The 18,045-nt window shown below is 37.0% G+C and overlaps 1 protein-coding gene across 5 annotated transcripts in view; it reads right to left on the bottom strand.

Moving 5' to 3' along the window:
* The window catches only part of ATP9B (ATPase phospholipid transporting 9B (putative)), a 165,202-nt gene that overhangs the window by 135,960 nt on the left and 11,197 nt on the right, over positions 1-18,045 (bottom strand). For 4 of the 5 annotated variants that reach the window (XM_065830090.2, XM_065830088.2, XM_065830087.2 and 1 more), the window contains 2 exons: positions 13,667-13,840; positions 4,110-4,260 (listed from right to left, as the gene is read on the bottom strand). In XM_065830090.2, coding sequence (XP_065686162.1) covers positions 4,110-4,260; positions 13,667-13,840 — 325 coding nt within the window. Of the gene's footprint in view, positions 1-4,109; positions 4,261-13,666; positions 13,841-18,045 lie in introns of those variants that run through there. The other variant, XM_071804649.1, reaches the window with a different exon arrangement.

The following is an 18,045-nucleotide window of genomic DNA, read 5'->3' on the forward strand; positions in this document are numbered from 1 at the left end:
ATAAACAGAATTCAGATGGTTGTAGAAGCATCTTGCAATAATTTTATAGCCACAATAGTTACCTTTCTGTTTATGAGTTAAAACAGTATTTGAAGATTATTTGCACAGTATCAAAAAAACCAAAATAAATTTGTGAGTATCTGAACTTATTGTTTAAGTTTTCATTTTAACTGCTAAAACTTTTCTTCCTAAAAATACAGCATTAAAAGTAAATCTTAATTTTTCCTGAAGTAACAATACTTAAATTGTGTTTTATTGGTCTCACAATGTCTTTTTGTCATAAAAATGTTCATATCGAGGTCTTAATAATAATAAATAAATAAATCATTGGCATCAAATGAACTGAAACTATTTACAAAAATATCCTAGTCTTTGTCATTTGAACTTCTACAGAGGAACAAAACTGAGTAGGCTCTATCATACTACTCTGCATCTCTATGATAATACCCCAAAACTCCAGCCCTGCCTGCAGCACCTACAGAAAACACTAGACATGAACTCCTCCTTACTTTCGTTCGCTGCATTCCTTCAGAACACTCTCTCCTCAACACAGCCCCTGCAGTTGCTCCTCTTGCAGAGGTGGAAGCTCTACAACTCACCTGCCTTCTTTGTCAAGTCCTTTGGTTCTCAGAGAGCTACCTTCAAGTCAGACACACTCCTTCAAAATTACCCTTCCCCACTGTTCTTACAAATAGCAAAACTACCCAACATTCAAGAATGTTGTTTAGGAAGACACAACAAACACTACAGAAAAGATCCAGTGAGTAAGTGTGACACTGCTCTTTCCAAATGGCTATCATGTGGAAATCTCAGAATAAGGCAGTATTCTTCAGTTTCCATAGCAAGAGAAGCTTTTTACAAACGCAACAGTAGTTTAAGTAGTTTTCACAAAGTTTAAACTACAAAAAAAATTGTAAAATAATAAAATTGGCATTTGAGGTAACTTAGAAGAAATGTTCAGCATTAAATTTCTCAAAAGATTACTTTGCTATAAATATTGGTACATAATATATGTTAATAAATCAGTTTATGACATTGTAACTTTATCACAGAATACATTGCCCCATATTCTAAAGGAATGACAGATGCAAAGATTCCTTCAGTAATTAAAAGCATGTTCTCAACAACACTTCAGTTATAATTACAATGCTAAAAATGTTTTTAATTTTCTAGAATTCTGAATCTTCAAAGACTTCACATGCTTCTTTAGTAGGCCAGGATAACATGGCATCTCCAGCAGAATGATCAGAAGTGGCTACTGGATCCGAATACTGAGACTTAAGAAAATGAATAATCAACTGTTTCAAAGCTAAAAAACTCAATAAATCAAAAAGCCACATTTAAAGAGTGTCTCCATCTTTTAGTCTCCTAATTCCATTAATATTACAATGACTTCTCCATGAAAAAAATCAAAGTTATTGGACAGTTATCTATTGCTCTTATCAGTCCAACATTATTACTCAATTATGAAAAACCTATGCCCTAGAAGAAAATATTCAGTGAAGTTCATTTCAAAGTGTCTTTCTGAAAGGCACAACAAAGTAGCAGTATGTTAAAATTGCCAGTTTCTTGCAAGAATGCTACATTACTTTCAGCGAAAAGCTACAGAAGCAGCCTGAAATGGGAATAATTTCTCAAAAGCATAGAACTCTCTTCCACTATTTACCAACAAAATGCTACAACCACAAAAGTCAAATTTGAAGTTGCAGGGAATGTCAGAGCATTCTTCCAAAATGCAATTAATTCAGCTTGAACCTCTACTTTATGTTAATACTGATGAAGCTCATATACACATTCCTAACAGTATGTTAACTGTTTAAAATGACTTGACAAACCAGGTCAAAGACAAATCCACAGAGTACTTTGTGAAGTGCAGATCTGCAAGAGCACCCATCTTGCAGGAGAAGGTGGGAATTAAAAAGCACCTTCCTACAAATTTTTGAATCCTAGTAGACCACTGACAGTCCATTCAATACAAAGTCAAACACTTCAGTCTAGTTAGGCAAATTGAAAAGTCTCCAGTTACACAAAACTGATTAAATAGACTACTGCTCCGAAGTTCAAGAGAGGTATCTTAAAAAAACTGCCCATCATAGAAGATATTCTTCATGGAAATTTACACAAAATTCCTGAGCAGCTGTATCAAGATGTATATGAAATATAAACTGAAATTGAACAAACTGGTGTAAAGGCAGAAACTGTATTTTATAAATAAGCAAGGAAATTAGATTCTATTTTTTAAATGTTACAGCACTTTTAGCCAGTAAGTAATACATTATTTTACGCTTGTATTTTGATATTAAAACATTGAATATTACCCATTGCCAGCTGCAATATTAAAAAAGACACAGCTCTAAACAGAAGACAAAATTTCACATTGAAAATTTCAACCAGAGTCAATAATTGGAGGCAATACTTATGACTTAGATTCAGGAGTTTTGAACGAATACAACTATGTTCCCTACATATTACTTCCAGCATAAGAAAAAAATAAAACAAACAAAAAACCCCCTACCACACAGATAGCTACACAGTATTTCTAATCAGTGAAAAGCTTTATGTCTAATATTAAAATTTAGAAACATTTTATTTTCACCAACTATTGGACTTTATGTTTAGGTTCTCACTTCATTTTGAAGTTACTACTGAGTTTCCAAATACTACCACCAAAAATCTGATTCTGCCTGTACTGCAAAAAAACAAGATTTTCAAAAGCAAAAAAAGAACATTCTCTTTCTCAGCAGGTAGTTGCAAGCGTGGCTGATCCCTATAGGAAACATGAGTCTAGTTTAAGATTTGTAATCTACACTGCAGATTTCTAGTCACAATAATCAATGGCTTACTCTACGCTTAATGAATTTTGTGACCTTTAGGAAAGCATATGTGGCTTAACCAATTTCAGTGTATTTAATAATTTAAACTTTGAAAGAAAACATTTACTTTGTTCAATAGAGATGAGAATATTTTATCCACCTGTGATAAGTGACATTTTCTTTCTTTGACAGGAGATCAGTTTTAATTACAAAGTCATTAATTTTTTTTTTTTGTTTTAATAAAGAAATGTATTAGAAAGCACTTGCCAGTCATTGGACCAAAGACACCAGAATAATAGAATCAATAATCTTATAAACCAGCATGATCATTTAAATAAAAAATTTAGGACAAAGTATGTCTGTATTCAAATGTAGAATACATGTAGTTTTTTGCAACAGGACACAGGACTCTTGGGCGGTATTAGTGAAGTATAACTAGAAGTGTATTAGTAAAATTTACAATATCACAGCAGCAATATCACAGTCTTAACTACTGAAGCTTCAAAATTTGTCTTCTCTGTTTTTATTTTGTTATAGTACTTTTTAAGAAAAAATGGTGAAGTCCTCATATATACTACGAACATTACAGGCAAAAAAATTGAAATTTAGAGGCAATATGGCTTCTTAGAATAAAGTGTGTAAAAAAAAAATGTCCATTCCACAACAAAAGTATTGCCTGAAAAATTGCATTAAAAACTAAAAAGACATAACTTTTTCTAAACCTGCAATAAGAAAACTAACTCTGAAAAGTACTGGTTTACTAAACTAGGTCTTCCTTGTTATATAAATTGAAGAGGTGGGTTGTGGGTTGTTTTTGTCCTTTAAGGATTTGCCTGGTTCAGAATACTTCTTTATTATGCTTTCAATGGCAGGGAATATGAAAAAATATGTATGGGAGTACTTGTGATTTTCAACTATTTCTCAACTGAAGTCCGTGCTTTGTAGTAGTTTCACAACTGATGATGTGGAAGTGCTTCTGTTCTGTTTTGTTTTTTAAAAAGTATGATGACGAACAGAAAAGTGCAAGGAAAACCATTTCAAATTTTTAGAGCTTCACTGAATTTCCATCACTCAATCATATACACTGCAATTCTTTAGTAAATGTCCCTTTGAAAACAAAATAATTAAGAAAAAGGCAGCCTTGCTCTCAACTGTCAACTTTAATTGAAGACACGGAGATAAATGAAAAAGAAAAAGAAGAATCTGGGCAAATAAAACTATCTTTTTGCAGAGGTACCAAAAATCACTACCGAACATACAGTCAGCCCAACACCAAAAAATGGTTAATAGCCTTACCCCAGGTATAAAGGTAAAGATGTTGTATTTTTGATTTTTTATGGCATTTTTGGGGTATTTTTCTTCACATTTTTCAGGACACCCAAGCCACACTGTGCGAGCCTTCAGCTCTTTCTTTCTTCGGCAAACGTTTATGAGCCAATCAGAACAACTGAAAAGAAAAACAATTGTTCACTTTAAAACTAAAAATTTACTATGTGTGATCACTGTTTAGAAACCTGCAACCCTAAAAGAAAATACCAGGCTTAATTTTTCTTTTCCACATCTAAATAAGTAAGCAGGATACATTGACTTGTAATAGTTAGGGCAATCACACTGTACTCAACTCATTCGGACATACACATATATAAACGCTTGCACAGAGTTTACAGGAAATCCCAATAACATAGTAACAAGTTTCACTACACCTTGCCCTGACAGAGGTTAAAAAAATTCTAGTTAATACAAATCTACATTAGTAGTGACTAAATTCTCCCACTGTTGAATAATTAATTCATCCATCATACCTTACAGCCCTTTGGCTAAACTATTTACCTTTTATTACTGATACTCCAATTATTCTAATGATTGCAGAAGAAATAACGCTTCTGTTAGCTTTGTATACAATTCTCACATAATTTGTAAATCCTAATTTCTTCCATAGGGCTGCCTATAGAATACATAACAGGGAAGCATACCTAATGCCACAGTCAATCATTTTCAAGCATGTTTCATCATAAGAAAGACACTGAGGTACTAGAGAGAGTTCAGAGAATAACATCAAAGCTGGTGAGGGGTCTGGAGCACAAGTCTGATGAGGAGCAGCTGAGGGAACTGGGGCTGTTTGGCCTGGAGAAAAGGAGGCTTATCGCTGTCTACAACTACTTGAAAGCAGGCTGTAGCATGGAGGGGGGTGGTCTCCCATGTAGCAAGTGACAGGGCAAGAGGAAAATCTTCAGGGAAGGAGCTGTCAAGCATTGGAACAGGCTGCCCAGGGAAGTGGTGGAGTCACCATCCCTAGAGGTGTTTAAAAGGCATTTAGATGAGGTTTTTAGGGACATGGTTTAGCGCCAGAGTTAGGTTATGGTTGGACTCAATGATCCTGAGGGTCTCTTCCAACCAAAATGATTCTATGAAAAAAAACCAACTATGTAAACACAGGGCACAAAACTGGAGCACTGGAACAGACTCCCCAGGGAGGTGTCACAGCCCCAAGCCGAACAGTGTTCAAGAAGAGACTGGCCAATGACCTCAGACACATGGTGTGAACTGTGGGGTTGTCCTGTGCATGGACAGGAGTTGGACTCGATCCTTGCGGGTCCCTTCCAACTCAGGATATTCTATGACTCTATGATCCCTGCAATGGTGAATATTGTATATGCTTGTTATACAATCCCATATGTTAAAGGAGAATTTACCTGTATTTTTTAATATTAGTGGAAGGTGCCCTAATCATGCTAGGAGTCTGTTTTAGGCAAGTAAATCAGGAAGACTGAGCAGACAGACCTTCTGTGAGCACCTGCTGCAGATTAAGCACAGACTTTGCTAGTCACAATGGATTTCATCTACATCAGCAAGTGAAGTTGAAGGTAAAGGCAAGTGAAACATTTTCTACTGAGGTTTTTGAGTATACTGATAATGTTTTTGATGGAGAGGAAAAAAATAAGTAACCATTAGGAATCTTTTACCAGTTGTATTCAACCAACATAAAGGATTTTGCTGAGAACAGGAGAGGAAAATTACAATCTAGTTACCTCAACATTTTTTCCTGGATGAATTTGGTATAGTCAACCTATTTGACTGACGTGCCAAGAGCAACATCTGAAATGGAACTAATTTCCTTCTGAGAAGAACCAGGTGCATTACTGCTCAAGAGTACATGTCCTCTCTTTACTCCTGAGGCTTTGAGCATCCTGACCTAGTGAAAGATGTCCCTGCCCATGGCTGGGGAGGTTGGACTAGATGATCTTTTAAGGTCCCTACATTCTGTGATTCTATATCTCTAATAAAACTTAGCTGTCAAGATATTTCTCATCAGCAAAGTAAGGAACACGTTCTTGGAACTGACACAGTTGGAAAAGTCATAATTGCAGAGTAGCTTGTTGTAAACCAAAATAATTTCAGTAAAATTCTGCAAAGCTCCATCTAGAACTTACTGATCCAAAACTTACTTACTAGACTATCAAATATTTCATTTTTCAGACAACAAAAAGCTCGAAGAGACAGGAATACATGCAAAGAGGAGATTAGCTGTCACGACAGACTAGAAAAACTACTTCAAAGAGAGAACACAGTTAAAAAGGCAAAACAGCAACATAGTTCATTATTTCTGTGTAAACGTACTACACAAATACAGAATTGAAAAAGAGCTAGTAGATGACTGCCCAGAAGAAGAGGACTCAGTTTCTGAATGAAACGGGAAAAAAAAAAAAAATCATATATCTGGTCAGGATGGACAGGCACACTGATAGCAAATCATGAGTATATTTCTTCTTCTCAATTCAGTGCTAGCAAGATCTCAGTTGGTTTACAGTAGCATTTGGAATACTCAATTTCAAGAAACAGGCCCACTGGGGAAACAAAGACCACACATAAGAGCAACAGAACTACTACATGTCTAGAAAGCAAGGCAGGCTTGCCTACTAGATACACCAGAAGAAACAGAGTTGAGCAAAGAAAGCTGAGTGTGGACCTAATACAGTTTCAGGTATGTAAGAAACAGCAAAGAAAGAGCAAAAGGACAATTACTTGTTAGGTTCACCATGATTAAGTAATGACAGACTTCAACTGTGGCACATAAATAAAGGGGAGGGGAGAGTGGTGTGAATAAATGCTTTTAACAACTAGGGTGGAAAGAAAGGCTTAAGGAGGCTGGAATTGCCACCACTGCAGGTCTCTAAGATCTGGCTAGATCAGACATAAGTGACAGGTGTAATTCATCCTGTGCAGGCAACGGATCGACTGGATGAACTCTTAAGGTCCTTTCCTATTATGTTTTTCCACAGTTATAGAATCATGGTACACACGAATAAGCAGGGAAGGAAGGCTGATAGCTTACTTCACCACAGTCCTGCTCAAAATGTTCTTGTCTGTAGACTACATTATTCCAGGCCAATTAAAAACTAATTTTGCCAAGAACAAATTGAATTCCAAGTTTCAGGCTCTTTTTGAAGAAAACTAGAAGTTATGCGATAAGTAAAAGAATTCAAAGCAACATTCACTTTGTTACGGAAATGTCACTAGACCAATATGTACAAGTTGACATTTAAAACACTTAATTCTTAAATGCTGGATACCTAAGATTTCTTCCCTGAAGTTTTCACTATGGGATGGACATCAATTTGGTTTGATACCATGTAAACTGGCATTTTATTTTTTACAAATATAAAACCATTCAGCAACTTTCCCCATCCTTTTTAATTAGAAGCCAAGAATTATTCTATTGTAAAAATTGTAACGATGTTAGTTCAACATTCAAAATTCAGTTCTGTTTTTGAGTAACACACAAGTCAGAAAAATCAAATTACTTGGATCATAACTTAAACCAAAATGAACAGCAGTCTTTCTATGTCACAGTTCCACGATCAGTTTAATGGCTGTGACCCAATCCTACTGCAGTGGTCAGTGCCCCCTCTTCCCACAACAAAGGTGTGGATTCTTGCCCCTTCCCTTGTGCTGACCCAAATACTCATGCAACTGCATCCAGCTGTAAACTAACACAGAATAAAAACGACAAGTATTCTCGGTTAGATCCCCTCTAATCTTGAAAATCTATCAAACTGCAAAAATAGTTGAAACAACACAGGCTATGTGCTTTCAGGAAAAGGTGGAATGATTCCACTCGGTGCCAGCTCAGATTTACACTTGATAGAACTGCTCATGGAAGTGAAGCTTTAAATGCATTAGCTTCCAGGGCAGGGGGGTGGAAAGGACAATACAAACAGAAAAGACAGCTCAGCTGTATAGTAAGAAGTGTTGAAACAGAACCACAGCAAGAAAGTTCCAAGGAAAATATTTTTTTTTCCCAGAAAAATGAACAAGCATAACAGCTGCTGTCTACAAGCCCATAGGCAGAAATTTCCTGACAGCCTCTAAAATCAGTTTTTGAATTTAAATTGTAAATAGACTCAACACGTGACTAGGCACAGTCTCTTCTGCAGAAGAGTTTCCTCAGACACTGAGGACTCCTCTATTGCTAAAATTACACATTTGACTAAAGCAACTGAACTCTACTGCCTTCCTAGCCATGGAGTTTCCCCTTCTTGAAAAGACTTTTTCCATTACAGATTGACAGAGAAGCTGAAACAGATGCCATAATGACCATCACTTTAGCAAATGACAAAAACTACAGAGACAAGAATGATGTTTGACTAGGAAACAAATGTAGTATTTTTGATAAAAGGGATTTGATTGACACAGAGCTGACAACACTCAAGTTCTCAGACACAAGGAAACGTCAGATGATGGAAATATTACAGGTTATACCAAAATCAGTATTGTAATGGTTTAGATGAGTTTTACTACCTTAAAAGTAAAAAACCAGACTCTACAGTCTCAGCAGTAATCACTGTTATATCACAAGAAGAATAAGAGATAGACGTGCTGGCCTCAGAAATCCTAATCAATTTAAATTAATGTAGATTTTTAAGAACAACTAAGTCTACCCACTATTTTTGAAACTCAGATTATCAATACCAACACACACTTAATCTGTTTGTAAATTAACATTCCCAATATAGAAACTATTTTTGTGCAAGGCTATGGACCCTGTAATAGGCTTCTTTTACCTATTAAATTTGCATGAAACAATCATCAGCAGATAAATCAGAATAGCTTAAATTATCCTAAAAACAAAATGTAGCACGTTAAAGACACACTTCAGATTTCTCTGAAATCTTTAATGTAAAAACTACCCCTTATGCTGTGGATTCAGCAATTTAAAAAATCACATTGATTTATGCATTTATTTCAAATGCCATTGCCTAGAAAACTCAACACATGCACAGAAAGCTTTTTTTCTTAAGCTACCTATTAGTCATGTTGCCTGAATCCATCCAACGATTACATATATGAAGAAATGAACTAATTCATAAAACAGCTTTAAGGAATATCTACTAAACGGCTTCTTACCAACCTGATTCCTAATGCACTTTTTTTTATTTGAATGAACAATAACCACAGTCTTCGTATTAGTAACTGATGCCATATTAAACAACAACAAAAAAAGCCTGGAGTAATTGTTAAATAAGGACACTTAACGTTTTCATAAATAGAGCGTATCTTTCCAAGTCAAAAGCTAAAGTAAAAGCCTCGACTGACTCTACAGCTCTAATCATAAAGGCTTTTTTTATTTTCTCTTTTCATTACTTCTATCCTACAAGCTTAACTGCCAGTATCTTTCACAAAACAGCATTTTCATCAGAATGGAAAGATAGCACAAAAGCTCTATATTCTCTGCAAGGGTCAGCTTTTCCTTATTAGGCTTTAAGTAGCAGAAACTAGTTCTGCAAAGAAAACATACTGTAATTATTGTACTCAACAGGTAGCTTCAGTAATCAGGCCAAAAGCAACACAGTGGTCATGTCATTCTTAAAAGATCAGCGTTTTCCCATGCTTCTGCATAACAAATGCGTTGCAGATTAATTGAAAGCGTACAGGCCATCTTAGAGCCTAAATTAATCCGAGCATTTGATATCCCCTTCACTTCATATGGAAATGCCATTCAATGGCACCATTTTCATAGGGACAAAGTGGTTTTTGATAACAAGTGGAATGTAAATCTCATGAGAAAGAAATCAATCCAACCAAAAGAACTCCAGAGTATTGATCTATGTGCATTATAATTTCACAAGCTTGAAGAGAATTTGTAAGTTAAAGGTGAAATGATTACAGCCCCCAAACAGCTGCTTTATAACAAAGTTTTATTTTAACTATTCTATGAAAGCAAGAAATAAGTTCCTGAAGTTAAAAGTTATATTGGTTGAATTAAGTCTTCAGTTTGTTCAAACTCAAAGAAAATATTTGACTAATTATGATTTTTTTCTTGTAAATGTAAAACCTGTTTAAAGATCTGCAGATTTACAAATAAAGTTCATGGCACTCAACTTCAATCAACCAGTCTATTGTCTAAAACAGAAGTTAAGAGCCAAACAAAGGATTTTCACAAAATCAATTATAAGGTATAGTGAACTTTGTAAGATTTTCAGTGTTTGCTTCTGCCAGAAGAGTGAAATTTTTTCAACTAAACAGTAGCAGTTTGTGATGCAGCAACAAAAATCTATAGAATATAAAATTCTGAAGCTGCAAAGTAAAAGGAAGGCAAACTTCCTCTCACAAAAATCCAACTAATCCTAGCAATGCAAGACAGACAAAAAAAAAAAACCCTACAGGGTATGCGGGTTCTGTTTGTTTGAAACAAGTGATTTTGAACACAAACACAAGACTTTCACTGAGAACCCAAGAGAAATCGGGGGGGCCCTGAGCTGGACAATTGCCCAGTCTTTTATTGTGTTCATCTTTCTGTTGCAGCTTAGAAAAATTTACTATTTAGTTTATTTAACAAAGGAAATTCTGGATGGGGAAGCTGAGATTTCAACCTTGCCCTCTTTCAGGTATGAGATACTGGTTTGCATAAAAACAGAGTGAAATTTTAAATTCTGTTCAGCTGAACATGTTTCAGACCGCTACGCTGTATTTAATCTCACATTACACTTAAAAGAACGCAGTGTGCATTCTGGAAATAAGTTTCAGTTCTTTGTATGACATGAATAATCCACCATCAAAACAAATGAAAATTGTTTTCTCACATGTCCCTCTCCATTTCAAGTGTGAAGGCATCAACACTCAATTCTATCCCAAACTGATACTTCACACCACATAAAAACAAGATAACTCATTCTACTACACCGTGTAAGCAATAGCTGGATGTATGACAATACAGTAGCCTCCATGTTTTCTGTATGATCTTTGGCATGACCCTAGGCAACTTTACGAACGGCAAAACAGGCATTTCAAAAACTTTGGTACTGTATGGGGCCCAGCAAAACTTCAGGAAGATGTATTATAACAAGAAACCATCAAAAAGAATAACATAACACTGACTGCACATCCCTGAATTCCACCAGCAACAAAGCCTCAATGGTGCTCTCAGCCCAGAAGAAACATCCCTATCACCGTGACAGGTATTTACAGACTCACTATACTCAGATGTGGGCACCCAAGATGAGGTTCTTATCCAGCCTGACTGGACCTATACAGAAGATGTCATGTGATTCACCTTCCTTTGAGCTAATTTTCCCCATCTCATCTAAGCAGATAACTGCACCTTTCTTGTGGGAGTATCTTCTGGCTGCTAATATCCTACTGAAATTTCAAGCTTCTGCTAGGAATTAAAATTATCTGCTATGATGTTCTGTTATAGAAAACATTAATGTGATTAAATGCCTCTAGGTATAAATCCAAGGCCGAATGGACTCTTTACTGTATCCAAACTCAGTTAAGGAAACCAGCGAAGCAGAAGTCATATTCATATCCATAATGCAATGTCCTTGTTCCTTTTATTCTCAAAAATCCATCAGAAATACGACTCAAGTTCTATTTAATAAGTTGAATAACTTTGAAAGTTTCCAGGTTTGAGGTCCACTTAAAGCTGAGATCTACCTATCAATTTTAAAACGCAAGCAACTTTCTTACAATGAGAGACAGAGCGCTGGGTCTGTTCAGCATGGAGAAAGAAAAGCTGAGAGGGGAGACCTTATTTATGCTTATAAATATCTGAAGGGTGAATATCAAGAGGATGGGACCAGATTCCTTTCAGTGGTGCCCACCAATAGGATGATGGGCAACAGGCACAGACTGAAGCATAGGTGGTTCCATCTGAATACAAGGAGAAACTTTTTTATTTTACGCTGGAACAGGCTGCCCAGAGAAGTTGTGGAGTCTCCTTCTCTGGAGACATTCAAGACCTGCCTGGACGCCTTCCTGTGCAGTCTGCTCTAGGTGTACCTGCTTTAGCAGGTGGATTGGACTAGATGATCTCCGGAGGTCCTTTCCAACCCCAACCATTCTGTAATTCTGTGAACATGGAATTTTTCAATCCTCAGTATCCATGTCACTTTCTTGTGACATTCTCTTACGATTGTTAATTCGTTCCACCATAAACTCGTCTTGCAATTGCCCATTTCTATCAAAACACTGCAAATTTTCTATTGGGGGAACTACAAGGTGCAGTCTTTACTGGTCTACCTGTTTTCATGAAACTTACAGGAATCTAATCACAGTAACTAATACTTAAAGAGCTGAACTCACCTGAAGTGTACTGTTTGAAAAGTATTTCATATGCCTGAAAGATTAACAGCCTCTTTAAAAACTTAAAAATGTACTGTGATTTTTGGTTTGGTTGGTTGGTTTGTGTATTTTGGTTTTTTGTTTTTGTTTGGTTGGTTGTTTGGTGTTGGTTTGGTTTTTTTTGTGTTTGTTTGTTTGTTTTTTGTGGGGTTTTTTGTTTGTTTGTTTAAACAACGGTAGTTCTAACAGAAACATTGCTTCCAAAAATCATTTGCACATACAGGCACTGCTTTTGTGAACTTTGCTACCTTACTGCCTTTCTGTTACTTTCCAAACACTCATTCCCTATAATAAAATTAATAACAGATAAGTTTGTTTAATCTGTGGTGACTACTTCTTCTATAATGATTTTGTTTTTCTGCCAACAGTAAAACCATATAAACAAAACTATTTCAAAACTCTAAGTGCACAAATACAGCTTTGTTTAGGTTAAAAAAATAGTATCAGGCCTCTTGGAATTTATTAAGAGCCATAAAAACCACCTGTGAAGACTTCTATCTAAATCAATTCTAAAATCATCTGCTACTCTTTTCACTCACTTGACTGATTCTCAGATTTTATCATGTGAGATAAAATCTCATGTATCTCAATTATCCTAATAGCAATTTCTGTATTTAGACATCTTCTATCAATTCATTAGAAAGTTACTATTCCAACGCAACTGCATACAGCAGGGTTTAGTACAAAAGCTTCTACATAAGAACCAAATCACAAGGGCCGATTCCGGCTGTGATTCACTCCAAGGCCACAAGTCAAGCATATTCTTTAACCTTTAAAGTTGAAGTGTCAACTAATCATCAGTTAATGAATCTGCTTTTTCTTTTCAGTGACATCAGAAAAAAAATTATAGAGTCAACTTAAAACACTAATGCCATCAAAAGCAAAATAAAGTTCAACCCCCATACCCTGATGTAGTTTTGAGTAGAAGGGAGGACCAGGTTTACATGCCATACTATGGATCTCAGACTAGTACAAGTTCAGCACATGACCTCTCTTAAAAGCCTCTCTTGCAAGTCAGCAAAGTAGACAGGAGAAGTACACAGCAGCAGCTCTTAAGAACTTTTTCTTTAACAGCTGGTAATGTAGTAGGGAAAATGGAGGCAAAATAATCAAAAAGGTGTGTGACAAGCAAATTATTGTGTTCTGGTAGTCTGTACATATTGCACAACACACAGTTACTATTTACTTAATTCATTTAATAGTTTAATAAAAAGTACTGGTATGTAACAAACCTAGTGCAAAGAAACTTCCAGCCACCACAGATAAACCATTCTAAGCCTCTTCTTCTCTGAGAAATTCTAGCTCTTGGTAGAGTATGGTAATCACTCTCATCATTTTCAAAGCCTTCTTCTGACATCATTAGCGGCATTTCATCCAAATGAGAGGACTCATCTTCCACTTGGTACCTAGCAAAATGAAATAAAGACACTAAGTAAATAGCCAATACATCATTTTTTATGACTAGAAATCTCCTGAAGTAAAAAAGTTACATTTAGCTATACAGAACTTTATTAGAGAGATATTTTCATCTAAATATCTCGTGTATTGAGGCTAACACATCACAAGAAATTCCAATTTGAGTTAAAAACGTGTGATACAGCAAAAAGGCCCACAATCATTGTCAATCATAGTATAAATCACTCTAGAGAAATTCTTGTTTCTTATGTAATTTGTACACACAGAGCTGTAACTTCATACTTTTCAAAGGATTGCTTGTAAGATTTTGTCACATAGAATTTACTTGGCATAGTTTGTAACAGATGCAAATGACTGAGTTTTCATGGAACTACAGACTAGATTTATACCAAGCTTCTTTAGCTTGCTTTCCTGATACCTATTTCTGTGTGCACAACCCTCTACGTGAGTCACACTTTTACACAACTGATCGGTATCTTAGTTTTAATTACTAAAACATTATAGTTATTTTTGTAGTTCTGCACAAAAACATTCAGCAAGTCAAAACAGATTCACCTGTGGGACCTATGGAAACAACACTAAGCTAAGGAAGGTCCTTTCCTCTCCAGAAACTATTCTCCACTTCAGTTTTACATTTCTGGAATGCTTTTTATGCGAAGACGAAACACTGGAATATTCGATAAGAAAATTCCCCTAAGTGCATCTGAATTGAGTAACTTAGTTCATATTTTTATATAATTGGGAAAATGATTAAAAGAAATAGCACTATTAGGTTTCCTTTCACAGACTATTAAAATGGTTAATAAGGATATTAATTAGAAAAAAAAAAAAACACATTATAGTCAAGCAAAGATCATCTACGTTTATGCCCTAACACATTCAACAAACCTAATCAATAAAAATGCACCATAAAGAAGAAAACATGCTCAGAAAAACTGTCTGCACAAATGGTTACAAAACATACAAAGAACACATCAAACTGAACACAAAAGCAAAAGCTTTTAAATATAAAAAAATATTACCTGACACTATTGGTAATGGTAGTTAAGCAGTATTTAAATTCGAAGAGCTGATAAAGAAAGTATCTGACCAGAATAAATCAACATATATTCTGCATATGTATTTTTAAAATTTCTCAAATACTTTACAGTTCGGAAGACTAGTAGACTATCATCAATTATTTGTGTAATACGCAATTTATCTACCTTGAAATTATTCTTGCACTGGAAATAGTGAATAATAATTCCTAGAGCTCAGAGAAAACAAACAAGCAAAAAACCTCCAAGAAAAAGGACTGAGTCACACACAAAAAAGTGTTTGGCACAGAATCAGTAAGTTGGACTTTTATGAAGCTGTATTGTATAGTCATCTCTTACAGTGTGTGTCCTGGGACTGTCCCATTTTCCTCACAGCAGCCTCAAAACAATCCATATATAAATAGTAATTAACAAAAGCAAAAATCCATTCCCTTTAAGTGACAGAGCAGTTGGGAGTGTGTGGAGCTCTGCCTGGGGAGCCAACAATTAAAGGGAGGGCAGGGACAGGTGACATTAGTGGGTGTCTGCTACAGACTGCCTGAACAGGAAGGACAAGCAAGAAGGCCCTTTACGAACAGACAGGAGCAGCCTCACATCTGCAAGCTCTGGTCTCCACGGGTACTTTCACCACCCTGATACTTACTGGAGGGACAACACAAAAGGACATAAGCAATCCTGGAGGGTCCTGAAGTGCTTTGACAATAATTTCCTCCTTCAAGTAATTAGAGAAGCCAATGAGGGAGAGGTGCTCTGCTGGACCTTGTACTCATCAAGCAAAGAGAGGGTCAATGGGGATGTGAAGGCTTAACACAGCCTTGGCTGCGGTGACCATGAGATGATGGAGCTCAAGATTTTGAGGGCAGAAAGGAGGTCGGCAAGCAAGCTCACAACCCTGGACATCAGTAGAACACATTTGGCCTTTACAAGAACTGCTTGGAAGAGTTCCCATGGGATAAGGCCCTGGAAGGAACAAAAGGCCCAAAAAAGCTGGTTAGTATTCAAGGAACAGCTCCTCCAAGCTCAAAAGATTTTCATCCCAATGAATAGGAAGTTGGGCAAAAGTGCCAAGAGGCCTGACTGGATGAACGAGGACCTCCTGTCTAAACTCAGACACAAAAAGGAAGCACAGAGAGGGTAGAAGTAAGGATGAGTAACCCCGGAGGAATAAAAAAAAAATAATAATAATACATTGTCCAATCATCCATGGACAAAGCTAGGAAAGTTATAAGCCAAATGGAATTGAATCTGCACAAGGATGGCAAAGACAAGCCTGTAAGTACATAGGCGACAAAAGACAGACTAGGGAAAATGTGGGCTCACTGCTGAATGAGAGAGTTATACAGGACATGGAAAAGGCTGAGGTACTGAATGCTTTCTTTGCCTCACTCTTTACTAGGAAGACTGGCTTTCAGGAGCGCAAGAAGGAGGACTAAGGAAACTACAGGCCTGTCAGTCTTACCACAATCCCTAGGAAAGACATGGGGGAGCTCATCCTGGAAACCATTTCCAGGCATATTAAGGACAAGAAAATCATCAGAAATAGTCAGCATGGCTTCACCAAGGGGAAGTTACATTTGACCAACATGATAAACTTCTAAGATGAAATAACTGGCCTGGTAGATGAAAGGAGAGCAGCAGAGAGTGTCCACATGGACTTCAGTAAGGTCTTTGATACTGTCTCCCATAAAATCTTCATAGACAAGCTGTGGCAGGGGCTGGGTGAGCAGACAGTGAGCTGGACTGAAAACTGGCTGAACAGCCACGTTCAGAGAGTGGTGATCACTGGCACATAGCCGAGCTGGACTAGATAATAACTAGCAGTATATCCCAGGGGTCAGTACTAGTCCAGTCCTGTTTGACATCTTCATTAGCGATCTGGATGGTGGGTCAGAGTGCACCTTCAGTAAGTTTGCAGATGACAAGACCGGAAGGAGTGTCTGACAGGTCAGATGGTTGTAGCACTATTTAGTACAAACTCGACAAGCTGGAAAAATGGATTGACAAGAACCTCAGGAAGCTCAGCAAGGAGAAGTGCAAAGTTCTGCATCTGGTGAGGAACAACCCCACACACCAGTATATGCTGGGGGCAACCCAGCTTGAAAGGAGCTTGTTAGAAAAGATCCTAGGGATCCTGGTGGACACCAGGTTGAACATAAGCCAGCAATGTGCCCTTACCACAAAGAAAGCTACTGGTACCCTGGGCTGTGTTAGGCAAAGTATTGCCATCAAGTCAAGGGAGGAGATCCTCCCCCTCTGCTCAGCACTAGTGAGGCCACACACCGAACTCCTGCATCCAGTTCTGGGTTCCTCCGTACAAGAAAGACATGGACATACTGGAAAGAGTCCAATGAGGGGCCATGGAGATGATTAAGGGACTCGAACATCTGTCCTATGAGGAAAGGCTGAGTGAGCTTGGACTGTTCAGTCTGGAAAATACAAGGCATGAGCAGGATCTTATTAACATCAACAAATACCTGAAGGGAGGTTGCAAAGAAGACAAAGCCAGGCTCTCTTCAGTGGTGCCCAGTCATAGGACAAGAGGCAATGGGCACAAATTGAAACACAAGGAACATCAGGAAACACTTTTTTACCATGAGGATGACTAAGCACCAGCAAGGGTTGCGGCATCTCCATCCGTGAAGATCTTTAGAAGCTGTCTGGACATGATCCTGGACAACCAGCTCTAGGTGGCCCCACTTGAGCAGGGGGAAGTTCTGCTGACACAGAACAGCACCCTGAGCAGTATTCAGCCCAAAATCTTGATAGAAAAACCCAATATAATCTCTCCTGGTTAAATCTGAAAACTACGTTATCGGTTTTAATACAGAGCTTTCTGTTGCATTGTGTTTTGCTTTTAGACATCCAAACAATTAATAGTGTATTTGTAACACCATCTAGTGAAATCACAATCTGCTAGCTGTACTGGAGATACTTTGCAATATCTAAGAGATCCCTTTGACTTCTGCACAAAGTTAACAAGTGTCCGATTCAGAAAATAGTATCTTTTTTACACAAAGGTAACACAGCAATCATGGTTAAAGTCTCTCTTAAAGGAACATGCTAATGCAAGAGAATTGTCGGAGAGAGACTTGGCTGAGAAATACACTCACAGACATACATAATATTTGAATCCACTTTTCTAAGTGTGGTAATATTTG

This window comes from Patagioenas fasciata, chromosome 2, assembly GCF_037038585.1.
Source record: "Patagioenas fasciata isolate bPatFas1 chromosome 2, bPatFas1.hap1, whole genome shotgun sequence".
Classification (NCBI taxonomy): Eukaryota; Metazoa; Chordata; class Aves; order Columbiformes; family Columbidae; genus Patagioenas; species Patagioenas fasciata.